Here is a 19,027-nt window from a genome sequence, read left to right as displayed (position 1 = left end):
GTCACGGTTCCCCGGGTTATGCTATCCTTAGTTAGCTGCGGTCGTGACACTCTCTCTCATACTTTATCTACCTTTTTTCTCATCCCTCTTATTTTACCAATTTCTCGTTAAAACATGTGTCGTCCACAAATAAAATTATTTTTTGTGGGCGAATGGAGTATATTCTATTAGGTCATGAATGTAGATAGGACTTATGGTTATTAATATAATTGACGTTCAAGCACACTCACATATAATCCTTTTGTTATGAAATGACACAAAATATGAGAAATCAAATCAATCGTATTTGGGTAATTGGATTTTATTTAATTGAATAGATAAATTTAGTTAGTTATTAGTATATTGTTACAACTTACAATTGAATCAATCATATTGGGTGAGTAAATTGGTCTAACGTTTAGGGTTAATTATGAATCAAATTTCAATAAACTTTACTTTTAAGATTTTAATTATGTACTTTTGAAATTTAGTGAATATGGTAAGTAAATTTAATTAGAAATGAATATAATATAAATAGTAAATAAAAGGAATTAGAAATGAATACAAAATTAAAGGTTGATACTCATGAGTAGTGTATGAGAAGAGAGGAAAATTTTTGAGTGTTTTTTTCAAAATAAGGAATGAGAAAAATAAAAGAAATAAAAATTGAATACAAAATTAAAGGCTTGAAACTATGAGAAAGAGATAACGATTTATAAGGATCATTTTACAAGTGAATGACATAACTTTATAACTAGAACAAAATCTTCACTGAATGACCGTAAATTGAATAACCCTATCCCCAAGAGGTTGACCCAAAATGAGTGAATTATTAATTTTCATTATTTAATTTTAAAATTATATTACTTTTTAAAAACTTTTGAAATTTATTAAAATAAACCATTTTTTAAATGTATTTATGTTTTGATTAAATATTTGAAAGTTACACTAATTATTCATTTCTTTATTTTACTCTTATCTTTATCATTAAAATGTTATATGTAAAATTTAAAAATGTTATATGTAAAATTTAAAAATGATAAGTAGTTAGGAAGAATATGTATTCCACCCGTCCTAAAAAATATCTAAAATATGCTCAATAATTATACTTCATCCGTCCTCAAAAAATAGACTAGTTTTACCATTTTATGCGGTTCCCCAAAATTAGACAAAGTCTAAATATGGAAAGTTTTCAACAAATAATAATCGTACGAATCATTTATATCGTGGACAATACTCATTCCACTATCTTTTTCCCTTCTCTCTTACTTTTTTCTCATGTCACGGCCCAACTTTGCTAATTATAGCAAGGTTCGATATACCGTGACTGGGGTGGATATTAAGAATGTGGGTTGAGTATGAAAAGAAGGATTTAATGGTTGAACCTTCTGTCTGTAGAGTATAAACGGTGAATATATGAATTGAATGGCTCAATCACAATGACTCGTGTCAGGGACCATACAATATACTGGCTAGTTATTAGAGTCTTTAGAGACATAAAAGATTTCACTTGCTTCAATGCACAGCGGAAGGAACTGAACGCGGTTCCACGTATGAAGACACGAACCTCCGAGAGTATTGAATGGAAATATAAGTAGGTCTGGTTTAATTAGCACCATCCAATCCATCACAGCCCAACTTGCACATTTAGAAATACATGCATGGCTAAGTACAAAGGTACTCAGTGAACACGTTGCCGAAAAATACAATTATACATTTGAAAATATTGTCAAGTCATTATCACAGTAACACTCAGGGGTTTTATTAAAAAGACCTGAGCTTACTAAAATCATTTTTCGACTGCACAATCTAAGTCCTTTTTGTTCTTTTCCATATCTGAACATCTTGTGCCGTAGAGATGGTGTTCTCCTACGGTCACCTTAACATTCATGTGCCGGGAAAGTGGCCACTTTCCACGGGCACCGGACTGGCCAACCTTACCGATGACACACAGTCCACGTGTACACTAGTCCGAGTAGGGACTCTCCCCTTGTTGGGACCCGACTTCGATTTCTTACTTTATTTGGCATAGCACATTCGGTAACCAAACAGATAGGCATCATTACATAAAATAACATCCTTTATGGCAAGACAACATCATTTGGATAAATAAATATTATTTCAAATATACTTCATATTTTTATCCACATTTGTATGTAGGATAGAAAAGTTCACCTCGTACGCTTTCGACTCCGTATAACAATATACTCTCTTGGAGTTTAATTCTGTGCGATGGACCTTGTCCAATAAAAGATAATAGTCTATTTAGAGTCGAGAAATAAATAAAAGTGGATGACATGCTCCTAGGATATGCATCATATTTTCTTTTCTCTTTCATAAACTCATTCACTTTAACTAAATCTGGAGATTTAGTTCTTGGCATCAATTACTCAAAAGATTAATTAACTCGATAAATTCAAGTATTTTAACTTGAATAAAATTTCCAAGATCTCTCTAATATTAATTCAAGGGAACTTAAGCCCAAGTAATTAATTCATTTGATTCATTAGCTAACTTAATTGTAGCTATAGTTATTATCTTGGCCCAATTAAATTATACTAGCCCACAAGCACATTAAAAGATTTGGGCTTTGTTACTTTAATTACTATAACTGGCCCAAACAAAAGAACCAATAAGAGAGCCCAAGTAATTATAAAAGCTTCCTCAACCCCACACACGTGAATTTGCCTATCTCTCTAATGCGTTCTCACCCTCTCACCCAACTCTCTATCCGTCTCTTTCTTTTCATTTTCTCCAAACAAGAGATAGTCTAAGTTTCTTTCACGATCGGAGGTCCAAATAATATCCGATCGTCACGAAATTTTAACCAAAGGTGGATGACTCATAAAGAATCATTTAGCAATGATCATTCTAAACCCACCGCTACAGCCAACCGAGTAGGCACTGCCTTAGTTCTACTCCAGTTACACTTTCTCCTCGCAGCTTTCCCTACTGGACACTGCTATTATGATTTCCATTTCCACCTTGAGGATGAGCCGCCTCTATTCTTCTTTCATGACCCACCTTGAGGGCAAGGTGGTTTTCAATGGTGGGAGAGTTGATAGGGTTCTCGATTTAGCAAATCTCGCGAAGATCATCTCCAATATACCTTGATTTTATTTGATTCAATATCTTTTATTTTAGTTAGTTATCCTTATTTATTTTCCATATCTTTTGTAAGTATTTTATTTAATTATCTTGCTTGATTAGCAAAATACGTTTTAGGGTTTAGAATTCTATAAATAATAGAATTCTATAGTATTTTCATTCTTTGAGAAATATGAAATAAACTTCTATTCTCATTCTTGTTCCAAAACCCCTAAAACTTCAACTAGGGAATTATCTCTTTCGCTCCATTTAATCTTCGCTTGCTCTACAAACCTCTTTGTCTCTGTAGGGAACTTAAACCCTATCATGTATGCATTTAAAACTCAATTTCACTTTCAAGTTTCAATGGTGTACCTTTATATATTAGTAGTAGTTTTGAATTTATTTTCTTTAGTCCACCGACATACCTTTGTAATAAAAATTAGTAGCATATACTAGACTAAGACAATAGATCGAGTGTATGCATGTTACTCTCCACTTTGTCTTAATTAAATATATATAATATTATATATATATATATATATATATATGGATGTATTCATTTCCTTTTCCTATATTTCCTCTTTTTTCCTTCTTAATATCAGCCATTAGATTAGAGAAATGGACGGTCCAGATCAACATTGAGTAATTAATCCCGTGTTGCATTATTTGTCCTATTTTGTGCATTATGAGGGTACAATAGTAATCTAATAATGGCTGGAAACCGCTACGAATAATGCACCACATGGTCACGAGTAATGCATATAATTGCCTATATAATGCACAATATGTGAACTGCAATGCATACGAACAAGATGTGATGTGTTATGATGTTTAACACACGTTTCTTGTTTCCCCTAAGGCTTTAATAAGCTTAGGGGCTAGGGTATAGTACGTAGACATGTATGTAATCTTCACATGGTAACGAGTAATGCATATAATTGACTATATAATGCACAATTTGTGAACTGCAATGCATACGAACAAGATGTGCTGTGTTATTATGTTTGACACACGTTTCTTGTTTCCCCTAAGGGTTTAATAAGCTTAAGGGCTAGGGTATAGTACGTACGCATTAATAACAAATTATAAAACGATACGAATAATTCACCAAATTGTCACGAGTAATGGATGTTATTAACTATATAATGCACAATATGTGAACTGCAATGCATACGAATAAGATGTACCATGTTATGATGTTTGACACACGTTTCTTGTTTCCCCTAAGGGTTTAATAAGCTTAGGGGCTAGGGTATAGTACGTAGACATTACTAAATGCACGTATGTAATCTTCAATCCGTTGATTAACCCATACTATACCCTAGCCCCTAAGCTTATTAAACCCTTAGGGGAAACAAGAAACGTGTGTCAAATATCATAACATGATACATCTTATTCGTATGCATTGCAGCTCACATATTGTGCATTATATAGTTAATAACATCCATTACTCGTGACAATTTGGTGAATTATTCGTATCGTTTTATAATTTGTTATTAATGCGTACGTACTATACCCTAGCCCCTAAGCTTATTAAACCCTTAGGAGAAACAAGAAACGTGTGTCAAACATCATAACACATCACATCTTGTTCGTATGCATTGCAGTTCACAAATTGTGCATTATATAGTCAAATATATCCATTACTCGTTACCATGTGAAGATTACATACATGTCTACGTACTATACCCTAGCCCCTAAGCTTATTAAACCCTTAGGGGAAACAAGAAACGTGTGTCCAAACATCATAACATGGTACATCTTATTCGTATGCATTACAGTTCACATATTGTGCATTATATAGTCAATTATATGCATTACTCGTGACCATGTGGTGCATTATTCGTAGCGGTTTCCAGCCATTATTAGATTACTATTGTACCCTCATAATGCACAAAATAGGACAAATAATGCAACACGGGATTAATTACCCAATGTTGATCTTGACCGTCCATTTCTCTAATCTAATGGCTGATATTAAGAAGAAAAAAGGAGGAAATATAGGAAAAGGAAATGAATACATCCCTATATATATATATATATATATATATATATATATATAATTCATACTAGTAATTAATTTCTTAAAATTTAGTTGAACGATAACCAACAGAAACTAACTGCCGATCTATAATCTATTTGTAATATAATAACTGGGAAACCTGACAAAGAATATGTTCTTTCACAAAATACACACTTTAACAATTAATTAAGGGGAAAAAACAAGAAATAGGGATCTAGGATAATAGTACAAAAACATAGATTTCTGGTTAGTTGAGGAATTTTGTTTGGGGCATTTCAAATTAGATAATCACATCAAAATAAAAAGAAAAATAAATGGCTCGTTAATTTAAATTTTGTTTTATTATCAACATGCCTTTGTCGTTCACTTAAGTATTCTATTTTACTATATATTCTATTTGTGGTGGAGTGTATGGTGATAATAATTAAACCTTGTTAATTATATTTATAATTAATCCTAATTACTAGCTAGTAATCTCAAATTAACTTATGATTATTATTCAACCCTCCCTCATTTGTGTAGAGTCATGTCCTAATTAGTATCAAGATCTTAATCCACAACATTATCGACAACTTAGTTTGTAAAACGTTTTCTCTTTAACTAATACATTGAGAATTTGTGGTCGGAGTTTCCCTTCTCGCCAAATCAGATCCTTGATATCATAAGCGACATTAGAAATTGGACGGACAGCCTATGACAAGCGGAAGCGATCGATTATGCCTTTTATTTTCTATTTGACTGAAAAGTGACTCCCACATGTCTTGCACTTCTATTGAGTTCTTCGTGGCCTTTCTTTTTTGTTGTGGACAAATTAAATTGATTCGTCTTCGTCTATGAAGTAATTATAAAGTTATTTTGAATAAATCCTTAAAAGTTGTAGGAACAAGTGTGCATTCTCAAATTTTGTTAGAACATGAGGTGACAAAAATAAAAGCAATGGCAATAGTAGTCATCCACATGGCTGTTTTGTGAAAGAGAAATAAAATAAAATGAGACAGTCGTAGGCCACATGACTAGGGTGAGTTTGCACAATTTGTTAATTTCATTTGTCAATTGAATCTTAGTGATTAAGCTAATTCTCTAATACACAAAGCCCCCACCTTAATAAAGTCGACTCTGACCCTCCAACCTCCCACCATACTCACATAATACACAAAATACATATATATATATATATATATATATATATATATATATATATATATATGTATGTATAATTAAACGAAAACTATATCTTAAATAAGAACTAAAAACTAAGATTTATCGTAAGGTAGGACACGCTAATGAATGTAAATAATGTCACACGACAATCTTATCGAACTAATTTTAACCTAAATCGATAATTTAGTCATTTTAATACAAATTAGCATGACAATTTCCTTTTATTCAGCCATGAAATCTGATTTTAATGCTAGCATCATCTGTAACACTAGTTTTTTAATACTTTTAAGTTGTAAGTTGAATAAATGGCATGTGTAACACGATGGTATTAATATTCTTATATTTATGTTGTGATGATGTTCGTATTATTCGATATTAGCAATCTTTTTTCTCACTATAATACTCGATGACTTATAATACATAATAGTTTATTGTGGTCGGACTGCTGCTGACGTGTAGTGTTTCTTTGCTTAGCTTGATAATTTTTTTTATTTAATGGCAGCTAAGTGGGGGTATGTCTTTTTTTTGCTTTGTTTGTTTGTTAACAACTGTTTTACTCGCTGCGCCTTGAGCATTTCTTTTGTATAAAACAAAAACCACTGTATATATATATAATATAAATTTACATATGTTGTCTAATTATTTAATCAATTGATCTAACAAGCAATATTTTATTAGTGTTTCAACTTACCAACATATCAATGTATTATTCCTTCAATGTAAATCCAACTTTTTTACACCTACGTAGTCACCTTATAATTAAAAGGCCGTCAATATCTTGGTCGTTTTTCCTACCCCTTTTCATAAAGATTTCACCTTTAATTATTCCCCTTTTTCAATTGTAAAAATTATCTACTTTTTGAAAATTCAAAATTTATAAGTCACATTTGTCACCCTCCGAAATCTCTTTAAATACCCCTCTCCTACTCTTCACTTCTTCCCTTTCCCCCTTCTTGCCGCACTTCGACATTCCGAAAAAAAAATATAATATCGAAAACCATGATGGCTATCGAAAACCCGATTTTTTACCAACTTCCGGTTCTCGATGAAACCGTTATTTCTCCTTCCGAAATCCACGAGCTCTTATCCCTACTCGACTCCCAACCTACGACCCGCCCAGCTTCCAGCTCGAAGATGAGCCGGCCGGTTTACTCCACCGAGGAGCGGAAGCGGAGGCGGATGATCTCGAACCGGGAGTCGGCCCGGCTGTCGCGGTGGCGAAAGAAGAAACACCAAGAGGACCTCGCGAACGAGGCGGACCGGCTTAGACTTGAGAACCGGGAACTTGAAAACCGGCTCTCTGCGCTCGCTAACCAATGCCACTTGGTCCAACGGGAATCGAACCGGTTATTATCCGAATCGGTTTATCTTCAGCATAGACTCGCCGGTTTACAAGAAATCATAGCACCAACTATGATGCTACAATAATATTAACGTTAATTACAACAAATTACGGCTCAAAACTAATCCTTAATTACTCTTTTTCCTCATTTTTTGGGATTTATCTTTCTCATGCATGCATTATATGTGGTTTTGAGTATTTTAATCAACTAATTAACCACTTTTTGATGTGTGATTATGTAAAATTTGAGGCTTAGTGTTTTTATTTTTATTTATATTTTTTTAGTGTTATTATAGTTAGGCAGTTAAAGATTAGTTTGAGCCCATGATGTGAGATTCTCTCTCTATTGTATATATATAATCATAATTTGTGTCACTATTGAGTCGTCCCATCCAAAATCTTTTTTTTTCAAAGTTCTTTTTTCGATTAAATTAAAAACTCGATTCAAAAGGCGAGCACCAGGACAACAATACAAAAAAAATCATTATAAACAATATAATAAAAAATAAACATATAGTAAATAAAAACAAATATTTCTTCCACGATCAATGCAAGAGAAAAGTAGTGGACAGACACAAGTAAACAAAAATAAAAGGGTAACATCGATAATAATGGCTCTCTATTAACGAATTAATTTTTGTAACTTTTTTGAAATACTTTTTTTTTGTAATTCCAAAGACATAAGTTTTACTTTACAACCTAACATCAATCTCTGGACAAAAAGGATAGAATAATTGTATCTGCAATGTTGATCATTTTCATCTTTATATTTTTCGATGTGAAACAATGATCAAAGCCACAAATATTAGAACATTTGGTTATTCATAAAGCTAATAATTTGACACCTAGTCAATTAAAATAAAGTGTTCCACCAAAATCAATAAAAGTTTCGAAACTATTAAGCATTTGTCACTTCAAAGAATAGTGAAATCTCAACTTCACTAGATTCTACGCAGATCTTGAAACACGAATAATAAAAATCACCATAGTGGCTGAATATTATCCACATATCTTTATCAACTTTTGAGAGAATCACTATTATAATCTTTATGTGAATGTTGAATGGAACGTGTGTGAAAATGAAAAGGGAAAATAAAGGAATTTAAGATAAGTATTTGAACAAAAAAGTACTCCTACGTGTTGGTAGAAGTAATCTAATTTTAGGAAGAACATTCTAACCAATGTGAAAATGATTTTAGCGAGTTTTCGATTTTTTTCTAAGTGTAAACATATTTTCAAATGAGATTTAATCGCAAAAAATAATCCAATATTCAATTTAAACTTAAAATTAACGTCCCCCCCCAAAAATACGAGTCGACTTTATCGGGCCGTCGATTATGCTTACATAAATGGGCTTTGTACAAAAGATATAACGTTAATGGTCTAACAATAAGCCCAAAACAGATTTGCGAGATATGGAGGCGATGAAGAACAGCTAGGGTTTTGAAAAATATTTTTTAATCCTTTATTTAAACGCCTCACCGCCGCTTCTTCAGTATCACTCATCGGCAGAGTTCAGCTCCCATCCCATCTCTGGATTGAGTTATTTATTTATGTTTTCAGTGTGAATTCTTTCTTAATTTTCCAATTTTTGTTGAATTCGAAATCGGAACAGCTGGGAATTAGAATGTGGTTGCGATGATTGTAAAACAATTCCTCGTACTGAATGCTGTTTCCGCAGCTTGAAAGACTCATTTTACACCCATAGAATATGAGCTCCCACCTCTATTTTTCATTTGTTCGATTCATTATTTTATTTGATTTTAGTATTGTTTTTGGTTCAAGATGATTTTTGCCTTTCAATATGTATTTGGTAGGGCACGGTTGCTCAATTGATGAAATCACAATATATCTGAAAAATTACTGTCAAGTTTCATTTTTTAGCTCAACTTTTCTGTGCTGATCTGTGCAGGATTGCAAATCACAAATTGCCGGTTTTCTTAAATTTGTATTGCCTGGAGATATTCAAACATATGGAATCTGTCATAATTAATTGTCAACACTAATGTCAATATTTATGTAACATTAGTATCTTTCATGAGTTTTGATGATTTAGAAAAGGCCACTAAGATCACCTTCTGTTTTTAACATTAATGTATCATGAATTGATTGAAAATGATGAGTAATATACACATTAACAGCTACTTAAATTGAGCTGCTTCAATGCTTCTCCTGTGTTTAGGTACTTTGTTAGGTATAGTACTGTTTTAATGATTGTGCTGTTCCATATGAATTTGCTTAGCTCTTGTTTACAATTGTATTACTACTATAATATTTATGCAGTTTGCTGCTAAATCTGTTTGATTAATAACTGATTTTGAATCAAGAAACTGTCTCTTGTTTTACTCTTCTTAATCAATGTATTTTGAAGGAGTTGGTCACATTTGTAACATAGCAAAGTAGACACATTGTTTGCTGTATGTTTGGCCTCTCCTCATATTGAGTTTGGTGGTGTTTTAAAGCCTGAATTTAACTGAAAATATACCAGAAATTTGGGTTACGCACACCTCCATATTCCAGAAAATGGTTCCTGTCCTTTTGATTCCTAAATTTCACTCTTTTAACCTTCTTTTTGTTATAACCTCACATTTTGTAAGTATATTGATCTTTGATGATGCCGCAGGCTTTTCAAAAGCTCGCCACTGAAGAATATGTGCTGCCTTATCTAAATTGTTTATATTTCTTGTTATCCCAACATTTGTGTGGACAGGTACTTTCATGTCTTCTCTTTTGCCTCAATCTGTTACCTTCGAACCCGGGCTTTGATATTTTCCCGAATATGCTGGAGAAGAAGCTTCCTTTTTGTGATGAAGCTTTGCCATTGTCTTGTTTATTCTGTTTTCATGGAAGTCTTTAGAGCACCTGATGGATTTGTTGAATAGATTCTTTAGGGATGGTTCAGAGTGAATTTGTTCTTTTGTATTTTATCATCTAAATATAGAGATATCATTGGCTTAGATTTTATTGTAGTGTTGGAAAAATGAATTGGTCTTGAGCTTTTGTTTATTGTAAAAAAAATGGATCATGTTTGTCATTTTATAAGATGTATATGTAAGAGTATCATTTTATCTTATTCTTTTATTAGTCTTCTATTCTCTTTAAATAGCAACTGCTTAATGTCATTCTGCAGTATCAAAATATACCTATTAGAATGCTACAATCCCTACTATAAATATTAAAAATTTGAAACCAATCATGCTTTATATCTAGTTACTATCTTAATCTGGTCATGCCTAATTTTATCATAATAGAGTTTTTAGTCAATTATTCATTTTCTAGGTAGAGTTTAATAGTGAAATTGGGAATTTGTGTTTGATCAGAGTCTCAAATCTCAATAGAAGATTGAATCTGTACAATTATATGTCCATCACAAATATTCCATATGCAAGAACCAACTAGCTTAGGTAAATATCTAACGCATACGTACAACTTTGTCAAGAACGACAAGCTGCGTAAATGTGACTCGTGCTCCTTTAGGCTCTTTAAATTCGGTAACCAACTAGTTTGGGTAAATGTGACAGGTTCCTATCAAACTCGCAACATTTATGTAATTTTCTTCATTCAAATTATCTACCAAATTACTTATCTACCATGAGTACAAAAAAACATTATTTGTGGTGAAGTCACATTTATTCTTATTGAAGAGTAAAAGAAAAGTCTTAAAATGGACCACACGAGACTAAAGCAATGAAAAGAAAGATTTCCCAAGCATCCAAAAAGATTTTCATGGTCCAAACCTTTATCTACTAAGGGCAAAACCTTACGTAATGGTTTATTGCCAGTAAATCCACAAACTATAAATGAATTTTTGGTTTTTATATAATCTCAATTTTAAAAAATCATCAACTTTATATAGTACTAGGTGAAAAATCAGAGTTCACTTGTATTTCATAGATTAAAAGCTAACTAACAACCAAACTAAATTAAATTTTTAACCAATTTGATTTGGTCTTGCAATAAATTAGTGAGTACTACTTCTGAAAAAATCAAGAAGAAGCCTCTAATTGCAATATAAATACTAAATAGTGAAAAGATATGTTATTAGATGCCCCACCAACAACAAATCACAACCACAAAACAAGCATGCTCCCTCAAACCAACCTAAAACAAAATCATGATATCTCAAACTCAAAAATCCCACCAAACAAGAAGCCTATTTAGATAACAGTAAATTAAAGAGTACCACACAAAATATGCTTAAAAGTTTCAACTAATACAACAAATATCTAGCACTATTACAAGTGAATTGATTGTGTGAGCAATTCTTGTTCTTAGAGCAGTGATGGATAAGTTGAGACATCGTGCGGCGGGCTGCCGGCCGCGCTGCTGTTGGAGAGGGATGCGAAGGCGCCCCTCTGCAGGACTCCCGTGGGAGACGCGTCCAGCCGGGGGCTGTCCCATCTTTCGATGAGGTTGAGCTGTTTCGCGTCGCTAGTGGTTGTTGTTGTTGTGTTGTGGAGGACCTCGCCGAGAGGCCCTCCAATGGCACTGGGCTCCCACGAGATGGGAGCCCAGTTGTTGTTACTGCTTGGGCGGTTGCCCAAGCCAAGCCCCATCTCGAGCTCCCGAGATAGTCCTGATCTCGGGGGTGAGGATGCCATGGATATGGAGAGCTGTGTTCGGTCCGCGTCGCGGTCGGGCTGGTCCATGAACTGGCGGAGCTCGCTCCGGTTTAAGGGGTTCACGAGCGAGTCGGAGCACACGAGGCCGAACTCGTTCCGCTCCCAATCTTGGCGTTGGGAGTCTTTGGGCTTGGTTTTGGAGAGAAGAGTGGTGTTCTCAACAATACTTCTACAAAGGGAGAAAAATGTGGAAGTTTGTATTAGTGGCGGACGCAAAAAATAAAATATTTTAAAATTTTGAGTTTGTTGAGATTTTCCCACCTAGCAACGGTGGGCTTCGCGGTGGCATTGGAGGCGGCGGCGGATTGGGCTTCCACAGGCTTTCTTGAACGGTGGCGGCCTCGGTTCATGTGGCGCTCGCAGTACTTCTGGTCCACGACCGCGTCCCGCGAGCACCGCCACTTCTTCCCATCGGTTCTCCGGCACCGACCCGGCTCCGGGTCGGTGCTGGAATATCCCAAATGGAAACCATTCCATCCCACTACTCATATCAAAGAAAGTGTTAGCTAGTTAGTTTATAAAAATCAAACAATTACATATTCGAGACATTTGACCTCAGACATTAACTACTCAAACAAAAAGTAACCAACTTAAGAGAGAGAAGGGAAGCTTACAAGGATTGGATCTGAGGGAAGAGAAACCAACAACTTCAAAAGCTTTTCTAATAGGATTGAGAAGATAAGAAGGAATGGGAACATTGGCAGTGATGTATTTGTAGATCAAGGCTTGATGCTCTAACTCCATCCATTGTGATGGAGTGAATGGCCCCCTCACACCATGTTGCATGCTTCCACCATTCATCCCTACTACACACACAACACACACTTAAAAAGGTGCAATTACATCCAACAAAATGACTTAATAAAACTAAAAAACAAAAATCTTGAATGCATTCCCTTTGTGGTGGTGTAACATATTGTCCTAAAATAACCCAGAGTCTCAAACATCACAACTTCTTCTTCTCTTTAGTGAAGCAGATAGAGAGAAACAAATAGTGCCTCCAAAAATAGGGTGGATAAGATGATGTACTTCCAAGAAAGATTTCACAATCACAAAAAAATCTAAACCAGAGATGAATTCTTCAAAAAACCAATAACAACCCAACAAGCATACTAGAAAAAAGGTAAGATCTTTACAAACCCCATTTCAAATCTCCTCAACTTTACATGAAAGAAACTAAAAATCCCATCTTTACTTAATAAAACTAAAAAATCTTGAATCCCTTTGTTTTGTGGTGGTGTAACATAATGTCCTAAAACAAACCACAGTTCCAAGTTCTTTTCTTTATCCTTTTCTTCTCCAACAGTGAGAGAGTGAGAGAAACAAACAGTGCCTCCAAAAATAGAGTGGATAAGATGATGACACAAAGCATATTTCCATAAAAAAAACTAACCAGAGATGAATTTTTCAAGAAAAAAAAAGAACAAACCCAACAATCATACTAGCAAAAAGATAAGATCTTGATAAACTCCATTTCAAATTTGCTCCTACTTTTCATGCAACAAGAATGTAAAAGTGATAAAAATCCAATCTTTACCTGCATTTCTAGCAAATGCATTGGATGAGTAGTGATAGTAAGGCAATGTGAGAGGCTGTGGGTTTGGGGAGGAGAAGCTGAGCATCTCTGCTGAGGAGAGACCACAGCCGTTGGATCTCTGCAGCGAACCCTCACCGCAAGATGAGTTCTTGGACATCTTAAACTCCCTTAGATTATCCTCATTTATTGCTCTGTCTTGCTTGAGAAACCCGAATCCGTGGCAGTATTTGGGCTTGTCGGCGTCGCCATTTTGCAAGGAGAAGGCTGTGTCGGAGGGGAGGAGGGCGAAATCCATGGAGAGAGAGTGGGAGAGAGAGAAAGAGGGAATTTAGGAGGGGGAAGAGACAGGGAGAAGCATCTTGTGTTTCTTTGCTTTGCTATCTATGTTTGTGGGTTTGGGCAGAGTTGAAAAGGGGGAATGAAGTGGTGCTTGTTTAGGGAGTTTGATGTTTGTCGAAGGAAAAATTATTGGAGAGAGAGGGAGGAGAGAGAGGGGGAGCTGTCTGAGAGGTTTGTGGCAAAAAAACTTGACTAGTTGTTGGTTGCTAGGATGGGGGGCTTGTTTATATACACATAGTATGTGTGTATGTGTGTGTGTGAGAGAGATTTTGGACATAAATTCTTTTTGAAAAGAAATGGAGTATAAAGTGTGTTTTTTTAGAAATGGAAAAAAATAGTACTCCATGTATGTTTGAGAATAAGCTTTTTATGCACTCATGCACAATTCGAAATTGGGAATTTGTGATACTAATTTAGTAGGTTATGTACTTAATCTCTATTAGCTTGTTAGAATTATGATAAAGTTATTATTGTTAACCAAATTTGTCTTGTTAAACTAATCCTTATGTAATCTCTTTGCATACGGTTTTTCGTTGCGATTTTTAGTATTAGTATTTATGTGTGTCTTTTTTCATCTTGGGGGATTTTCCATGTTATAATTGTTGTCGTTCTACTTTGTTCATTGTTCTTCGTTGTGTTCATTTTTATGCGCTTACAATCATACATAGATGCAATATAAAACACTTAGTCATCAAATTAAAAGACAACACAATGGTGGTGCAATGTTTTTGTAGGAATCGTGCGATGCACCACAAGACTCTCATTTACGAAAGGTCATTGATTCAATCAATTCCGCTTAAATATGATGTAATGTGTTTCTCGTTTTTTGTAATATTATAGTGGTCTTATCTAAATATAATACTTTAATTATCATCACACAGTATAATATACTATTACGTAATTTTAAGAATAATAACATGATTACATGAAATTAGAGTATTATTTTTACTAGGTTATAAGCTATTGTGTTGTACATTAAATGTGAAGTTATGTTTCAATGTCAAAACGTTACGTATTAATTTAGGGGAAAATAAAAATTAAATATTCGAACCATCACTTCAATTATCACTTGTCATGTAGTCCTACTATTTAAGTGGCTAAAAATCGAATTTCAAGATGTAATTATTAAAAGTTTAATGGTTTCAACATTTAGATATTGGTGTAATTTAGAAGTGTAATCCAATATTCCTTTTGCAAAATGGTCATTACTCAATTGTTCGACGTAGAGATGTGTACTAGGAGTACATAATTTTCCTAAAATATAACATTAAAGATTTATGGTGTAATTTAGAAGTGTAATCCAATATTCCTTTTGTGATTTGGCGGGGTCATAGTAGCGGCTACTAGTTCGTGGCCGGATCTAGGTTTGGGGTCTGGAATCGGTGTTCTATAGTTCAGTCACTTATCGGAGTTAAAATGTTCGGTAAAAGTGTAGATCACTAAAGGCATGTGTATGTGCGATAATTGAGTTTACAGATCTTATTCTTTTACTTTGTAATCGTTTCGTATTTATTTCAAATCTAGAAACATTCGTTTTTTCTTGATACATTGTTCATGATATTTATTTTTTTTCAAATATTCTTGTTGTAAGGAACATACGAGTAGTACATTAGTTGTGAGGGTTGACCATCTAACCATGTTGCCGCGGCTAAGATCTTGGTAATTAGTGAGTTTTTTTTAATATAATCCCTATAAAACTAAAATTCAATTAAAATCTATTTTTATATTTGTATATCAAATTAAAGATCTAATCATAATATATAATTTCATATTTTCAAAATAGAGTTAATGAGTTTTACTATGAACGTGGTGAATTTCTACGTTCAGTGAAGTATTTTTAGAGCTTTTAATTTTCCAGAAAAAAATGAATTGTTATATTAATTCATATATATATATATACACATACACATGTGTGTATATGTGAATTAATACATATGTTGGTGAGGTATGAGAATCATTTTGAGTACTTCAATTACTAAGACTATCTTCAACCATTTACACTAAACTCAAACTCATTTTAATGTAAATGTCACATCAAATACTCTATTATTTTACTCCAACCATTTACATTAAACTCAAACTTAAAAAAATTCTCTATATTATGCTTTTATTCCTCACAAAATTTGAAATTTTTTTATATTTGGGTTTAGTGTAAACCTAAATATAAGTAGTTTTTCACAAAAACAAAAAATGAGATTGATTTTAAGTACTATTGAAGCTAAATACATATCTCATTTTAGGTTTTAGTATACTCTTGGAGATGATCTACACTACTGTGAATGCATCTTCCCACTAAATGAATGCCACACTTGTGTTCGAATCTTGGAGGGGAAAAAATTTTTGTATTTATTTGTTCATTATCCATTTATTGATTTTTATGTGCTGTTTGTCTATTTTATATGTTTGTTCGTCACTCTCAATTCTCACGATTGATGTTTTTATTTTTGAAAATGAGTTACTTTAAGTGAGACAATTTGAGTCTATCTTAGACTATAATCTCCATCTAACATATTGTAATTCAGAGACTATGACTCAAAGAGTATATCCACTCAAATATTAAACTATTCTCTTTATCCGTGAATAAGAGTCAAATTAAAATGAGTTAATGGAATGTGCGATCTTTTTACTATTTATAGTGATTATGAACCGAAATCCTTATTTACGGACACATTAAAATGGAAAAACAAGACTCCTATTCATGGACCGAGAAAGTACCCAAAACCTAATCACCCACTAAACTATGTGTGACAAGGGAATTAAGATGTATGATGAAATGGATATTTTCCAATGAAAGCAAAAAGGATGAGAAAGTAGAAATTGGTTAAATGCATGCATAGGTAGGGTGCAGACCCTCGTCACATCATCCCATTGGAATCCATCCCATTGAAAGGATATGAAAAAGGACAAGGATAAGACTTGATGACAGAGTTTTATAGAGAGAGAGAGTGAGTTTGCAAGAGTGATGATAAACCAAATTTTGTAAAAAAAAGTTATAATAATAATTTGATGTATTAATTATATATTTAAATAATAAATGTAGTAAGTGGATAAGTTAAAAAATTTTATTAGCCTTTAACCTCATTTTTTATTTTTATATTTGAATTTTCTTTCTATTATTTTTAAAATTTAAATTAAAGTATCTACTAGTTACATTTATGGTTTCAAAAAAGTAAAATAAATTATACACAAATCATAAATACATGACCACAGTACATTTTTCATATACTATACATGCATCCATATAAACCTATTTTTTTAAAATAAATTAATTTTTTATTGTACAATAAATCGGTGACATAGATTTGTTGAGTTTGTTTGACATAGATTTGTTGAGTTTGCAATTGCAATTGTATTTGTACGTAAAGGAGCGATGGAGACGTGTCAACGGTGGGTGTGCTGCCCACTTACCACTACTATGGTCCCTACCAGACAAAACAACACATTTATTGCTTTTTGTTGTATTAAGATTCATTAATAGCTTAATCTCCAGATAGTCATGTAGGAGTACTATAACATTAATTCATTTAATCTTCATCTTGATCTTGATCTTGTTTAATCTTTGATAACCGAGTATTAAGTAAGCAAGCTAAACGAGTTCATTTGGTTATGGTATACTGTCTTGTGATTAAGCTTATACTCTCTTTGTTCTATAATAGTTGAGACATTTTTTTTGACACGCAATTTAAGAAAAATCGTGTTGGGTGAGTTAAGTAAATGAATAATAAAGTAGGAAATGAAAAAGGTAAATAGATGAAGAGATAATAAAGTAATAGAGAGTAAAGTAAGTGAAAAGAATTGTGTTGACTTTTTCCAAAAAAAAAGAAAATGACTCTACTACTATTGAAAGGAGGGAGTATATATTTTTAAAAAGCTCATTTGAGCTTACATAGTACTACAAGCGAGCCAATTCAACGTTTGAGTCTGGTGGTACTGTATCGTCAACTTGTGATTTACCTTATGGAGTAATTTACGGTAAAAAATATACTCCATTTGTTTGCGTAAAACAATTTTCACAGTAGATGACACAAGATTTAATACAAAATTAATAAAATAAAATAAATACTGCATAACTATTTTATACCACTATAAAATCATATGATTACATACATATCAAATAGCCAATCATTCAAACATGAATCTAAGTTAGAAATTTCGTTTAAGTTTGAATAATCTCGTGAGGTCTGAAGTCTAATAACAAACACTCGAGGCTCCACTACACAACAATTATAAAATAAAACTTATTCAATTCACGTATAAATTCACTGGTTATAGTCAAAATATGTATATATATGTCCAAGATAATACAACAACATATCAATAATTCAAAAATCAGAAAATGAATTCATAAGCAATGTACATACATATGGAGTAATATAAAGTACAGAAAGACACACAGTGGAGGGGGAGTGTGTGTATTGCTAAAGGTTAGATAGGGTTAGATAGAGCGAGGTGTAAATGAGAAGTGGTTCGTTTCCCCTTTGCCGACAGGGATAGGGTGGGACCCATACACTCTTTATTTTTTACTAATAATTCGCCATTCTGATATTTTTTTTCCTGCCATTATTCAATTTATAGATAACATTATTATTCCATTATTGCACCAAATAACCAGGCTAGATTTTCTCAATTAATTTGGATGTCAAGCACACGAATTGTGCCACTCACACTTGACTCATCTTTAAGAGCATCCGCGAAGGTGCAAGAAAGTGCACCGGACCGGAGCACGTGATGCAAGCGGAGTTGCAGGTCTGCGTCTGCCGCCTTGCATGCGGATCAATCAAAATTGAACACATATCTAAAGTTTAAGTTGTCGATTACTTGATAACTAACTGATTCGGGTTCAGTTAAATATTAACTGGTGTCTGACCAGTCGAAAAATCAAGTCTATTTATGAAACTTTTACACATGAACAAGCTCTTATTTTCTTTTTTACC

At 33.3% G+C, this 19,027-nt stretch overlaps 1 protein-coding gene and 1 non-coding gene across 3 annotated transcripts; one reads left to right on the top strand and one right to left on the bottom strand.

Annotated features, from left to right (window-relative positions):
• Window positions 1–9,224: 9,224 nt before the first annotated feature.
• On the top strand, window positions 9,225–9,315 carry LOC121759804. Its single transcript, XR_006041748.1, has one exon. It is a non-coding gene; the product is annotated as a small nucleolar RNA snoR8a (small nucleolar RNA).
• A 2,415-nt stretch (window positions 9,316–11,730) lies between these two features.
• LOC121757088 (growth-regulating factor 1-like) lies at window positions 11,731–14,275 on the bottom strand. 2 transcript variants are annotated; one of them, XM_042152574.1, is made up of 4 exons: window positions 13,755–14,275; window positions 12,832–13,023; window positions 12,479–12,698; window positions 11,731–12,386 (listed from the first exon to the last, which is right to left on the bottom strand). In XM_042152574.1, the coding sequence occupies exons 1-4, from the start codon at window positions 14,047–14,049 to the stop codon at window positions 11,867–11,869; spliced, it is 1,227 nt and encodes a 408-aa protein (XP_042008508.1). In that variant the 5' UTR covers window positions 14,050–14,275; the 3' UTR covers window positions 11,731–11,866. The 2 variants fall into 2 exon arrangements, with proteins under 2 accessions (XP_042008508.1, XP_042008509.1); XM_042152575.1 differs by having other exon boundaries at window positions 12,832–13,020.
• Between the last annotated feature and the right edge of the window lie 4,752 nt (window positions 14,276–19,027).

The sequence above is a fragment of the Salvia splendens genome, chromosome 12 (genome assembly GCF_004379255.2).
Source record: "Salvia splendens isolate huo1 chromosome 12, SspV2, whole genome shotgun sequence".
In the NCBI taxonomy this organism is placed as follows: Eukaryota; Viridiplantae; Streptophyta; class Magnoliopsida; order Lamiales; family Lamiaceae; genus Salvia; species Salvia splendens.
This window is presented reverse-complemented; position numbering and strand designations above follow the sequence as displayed.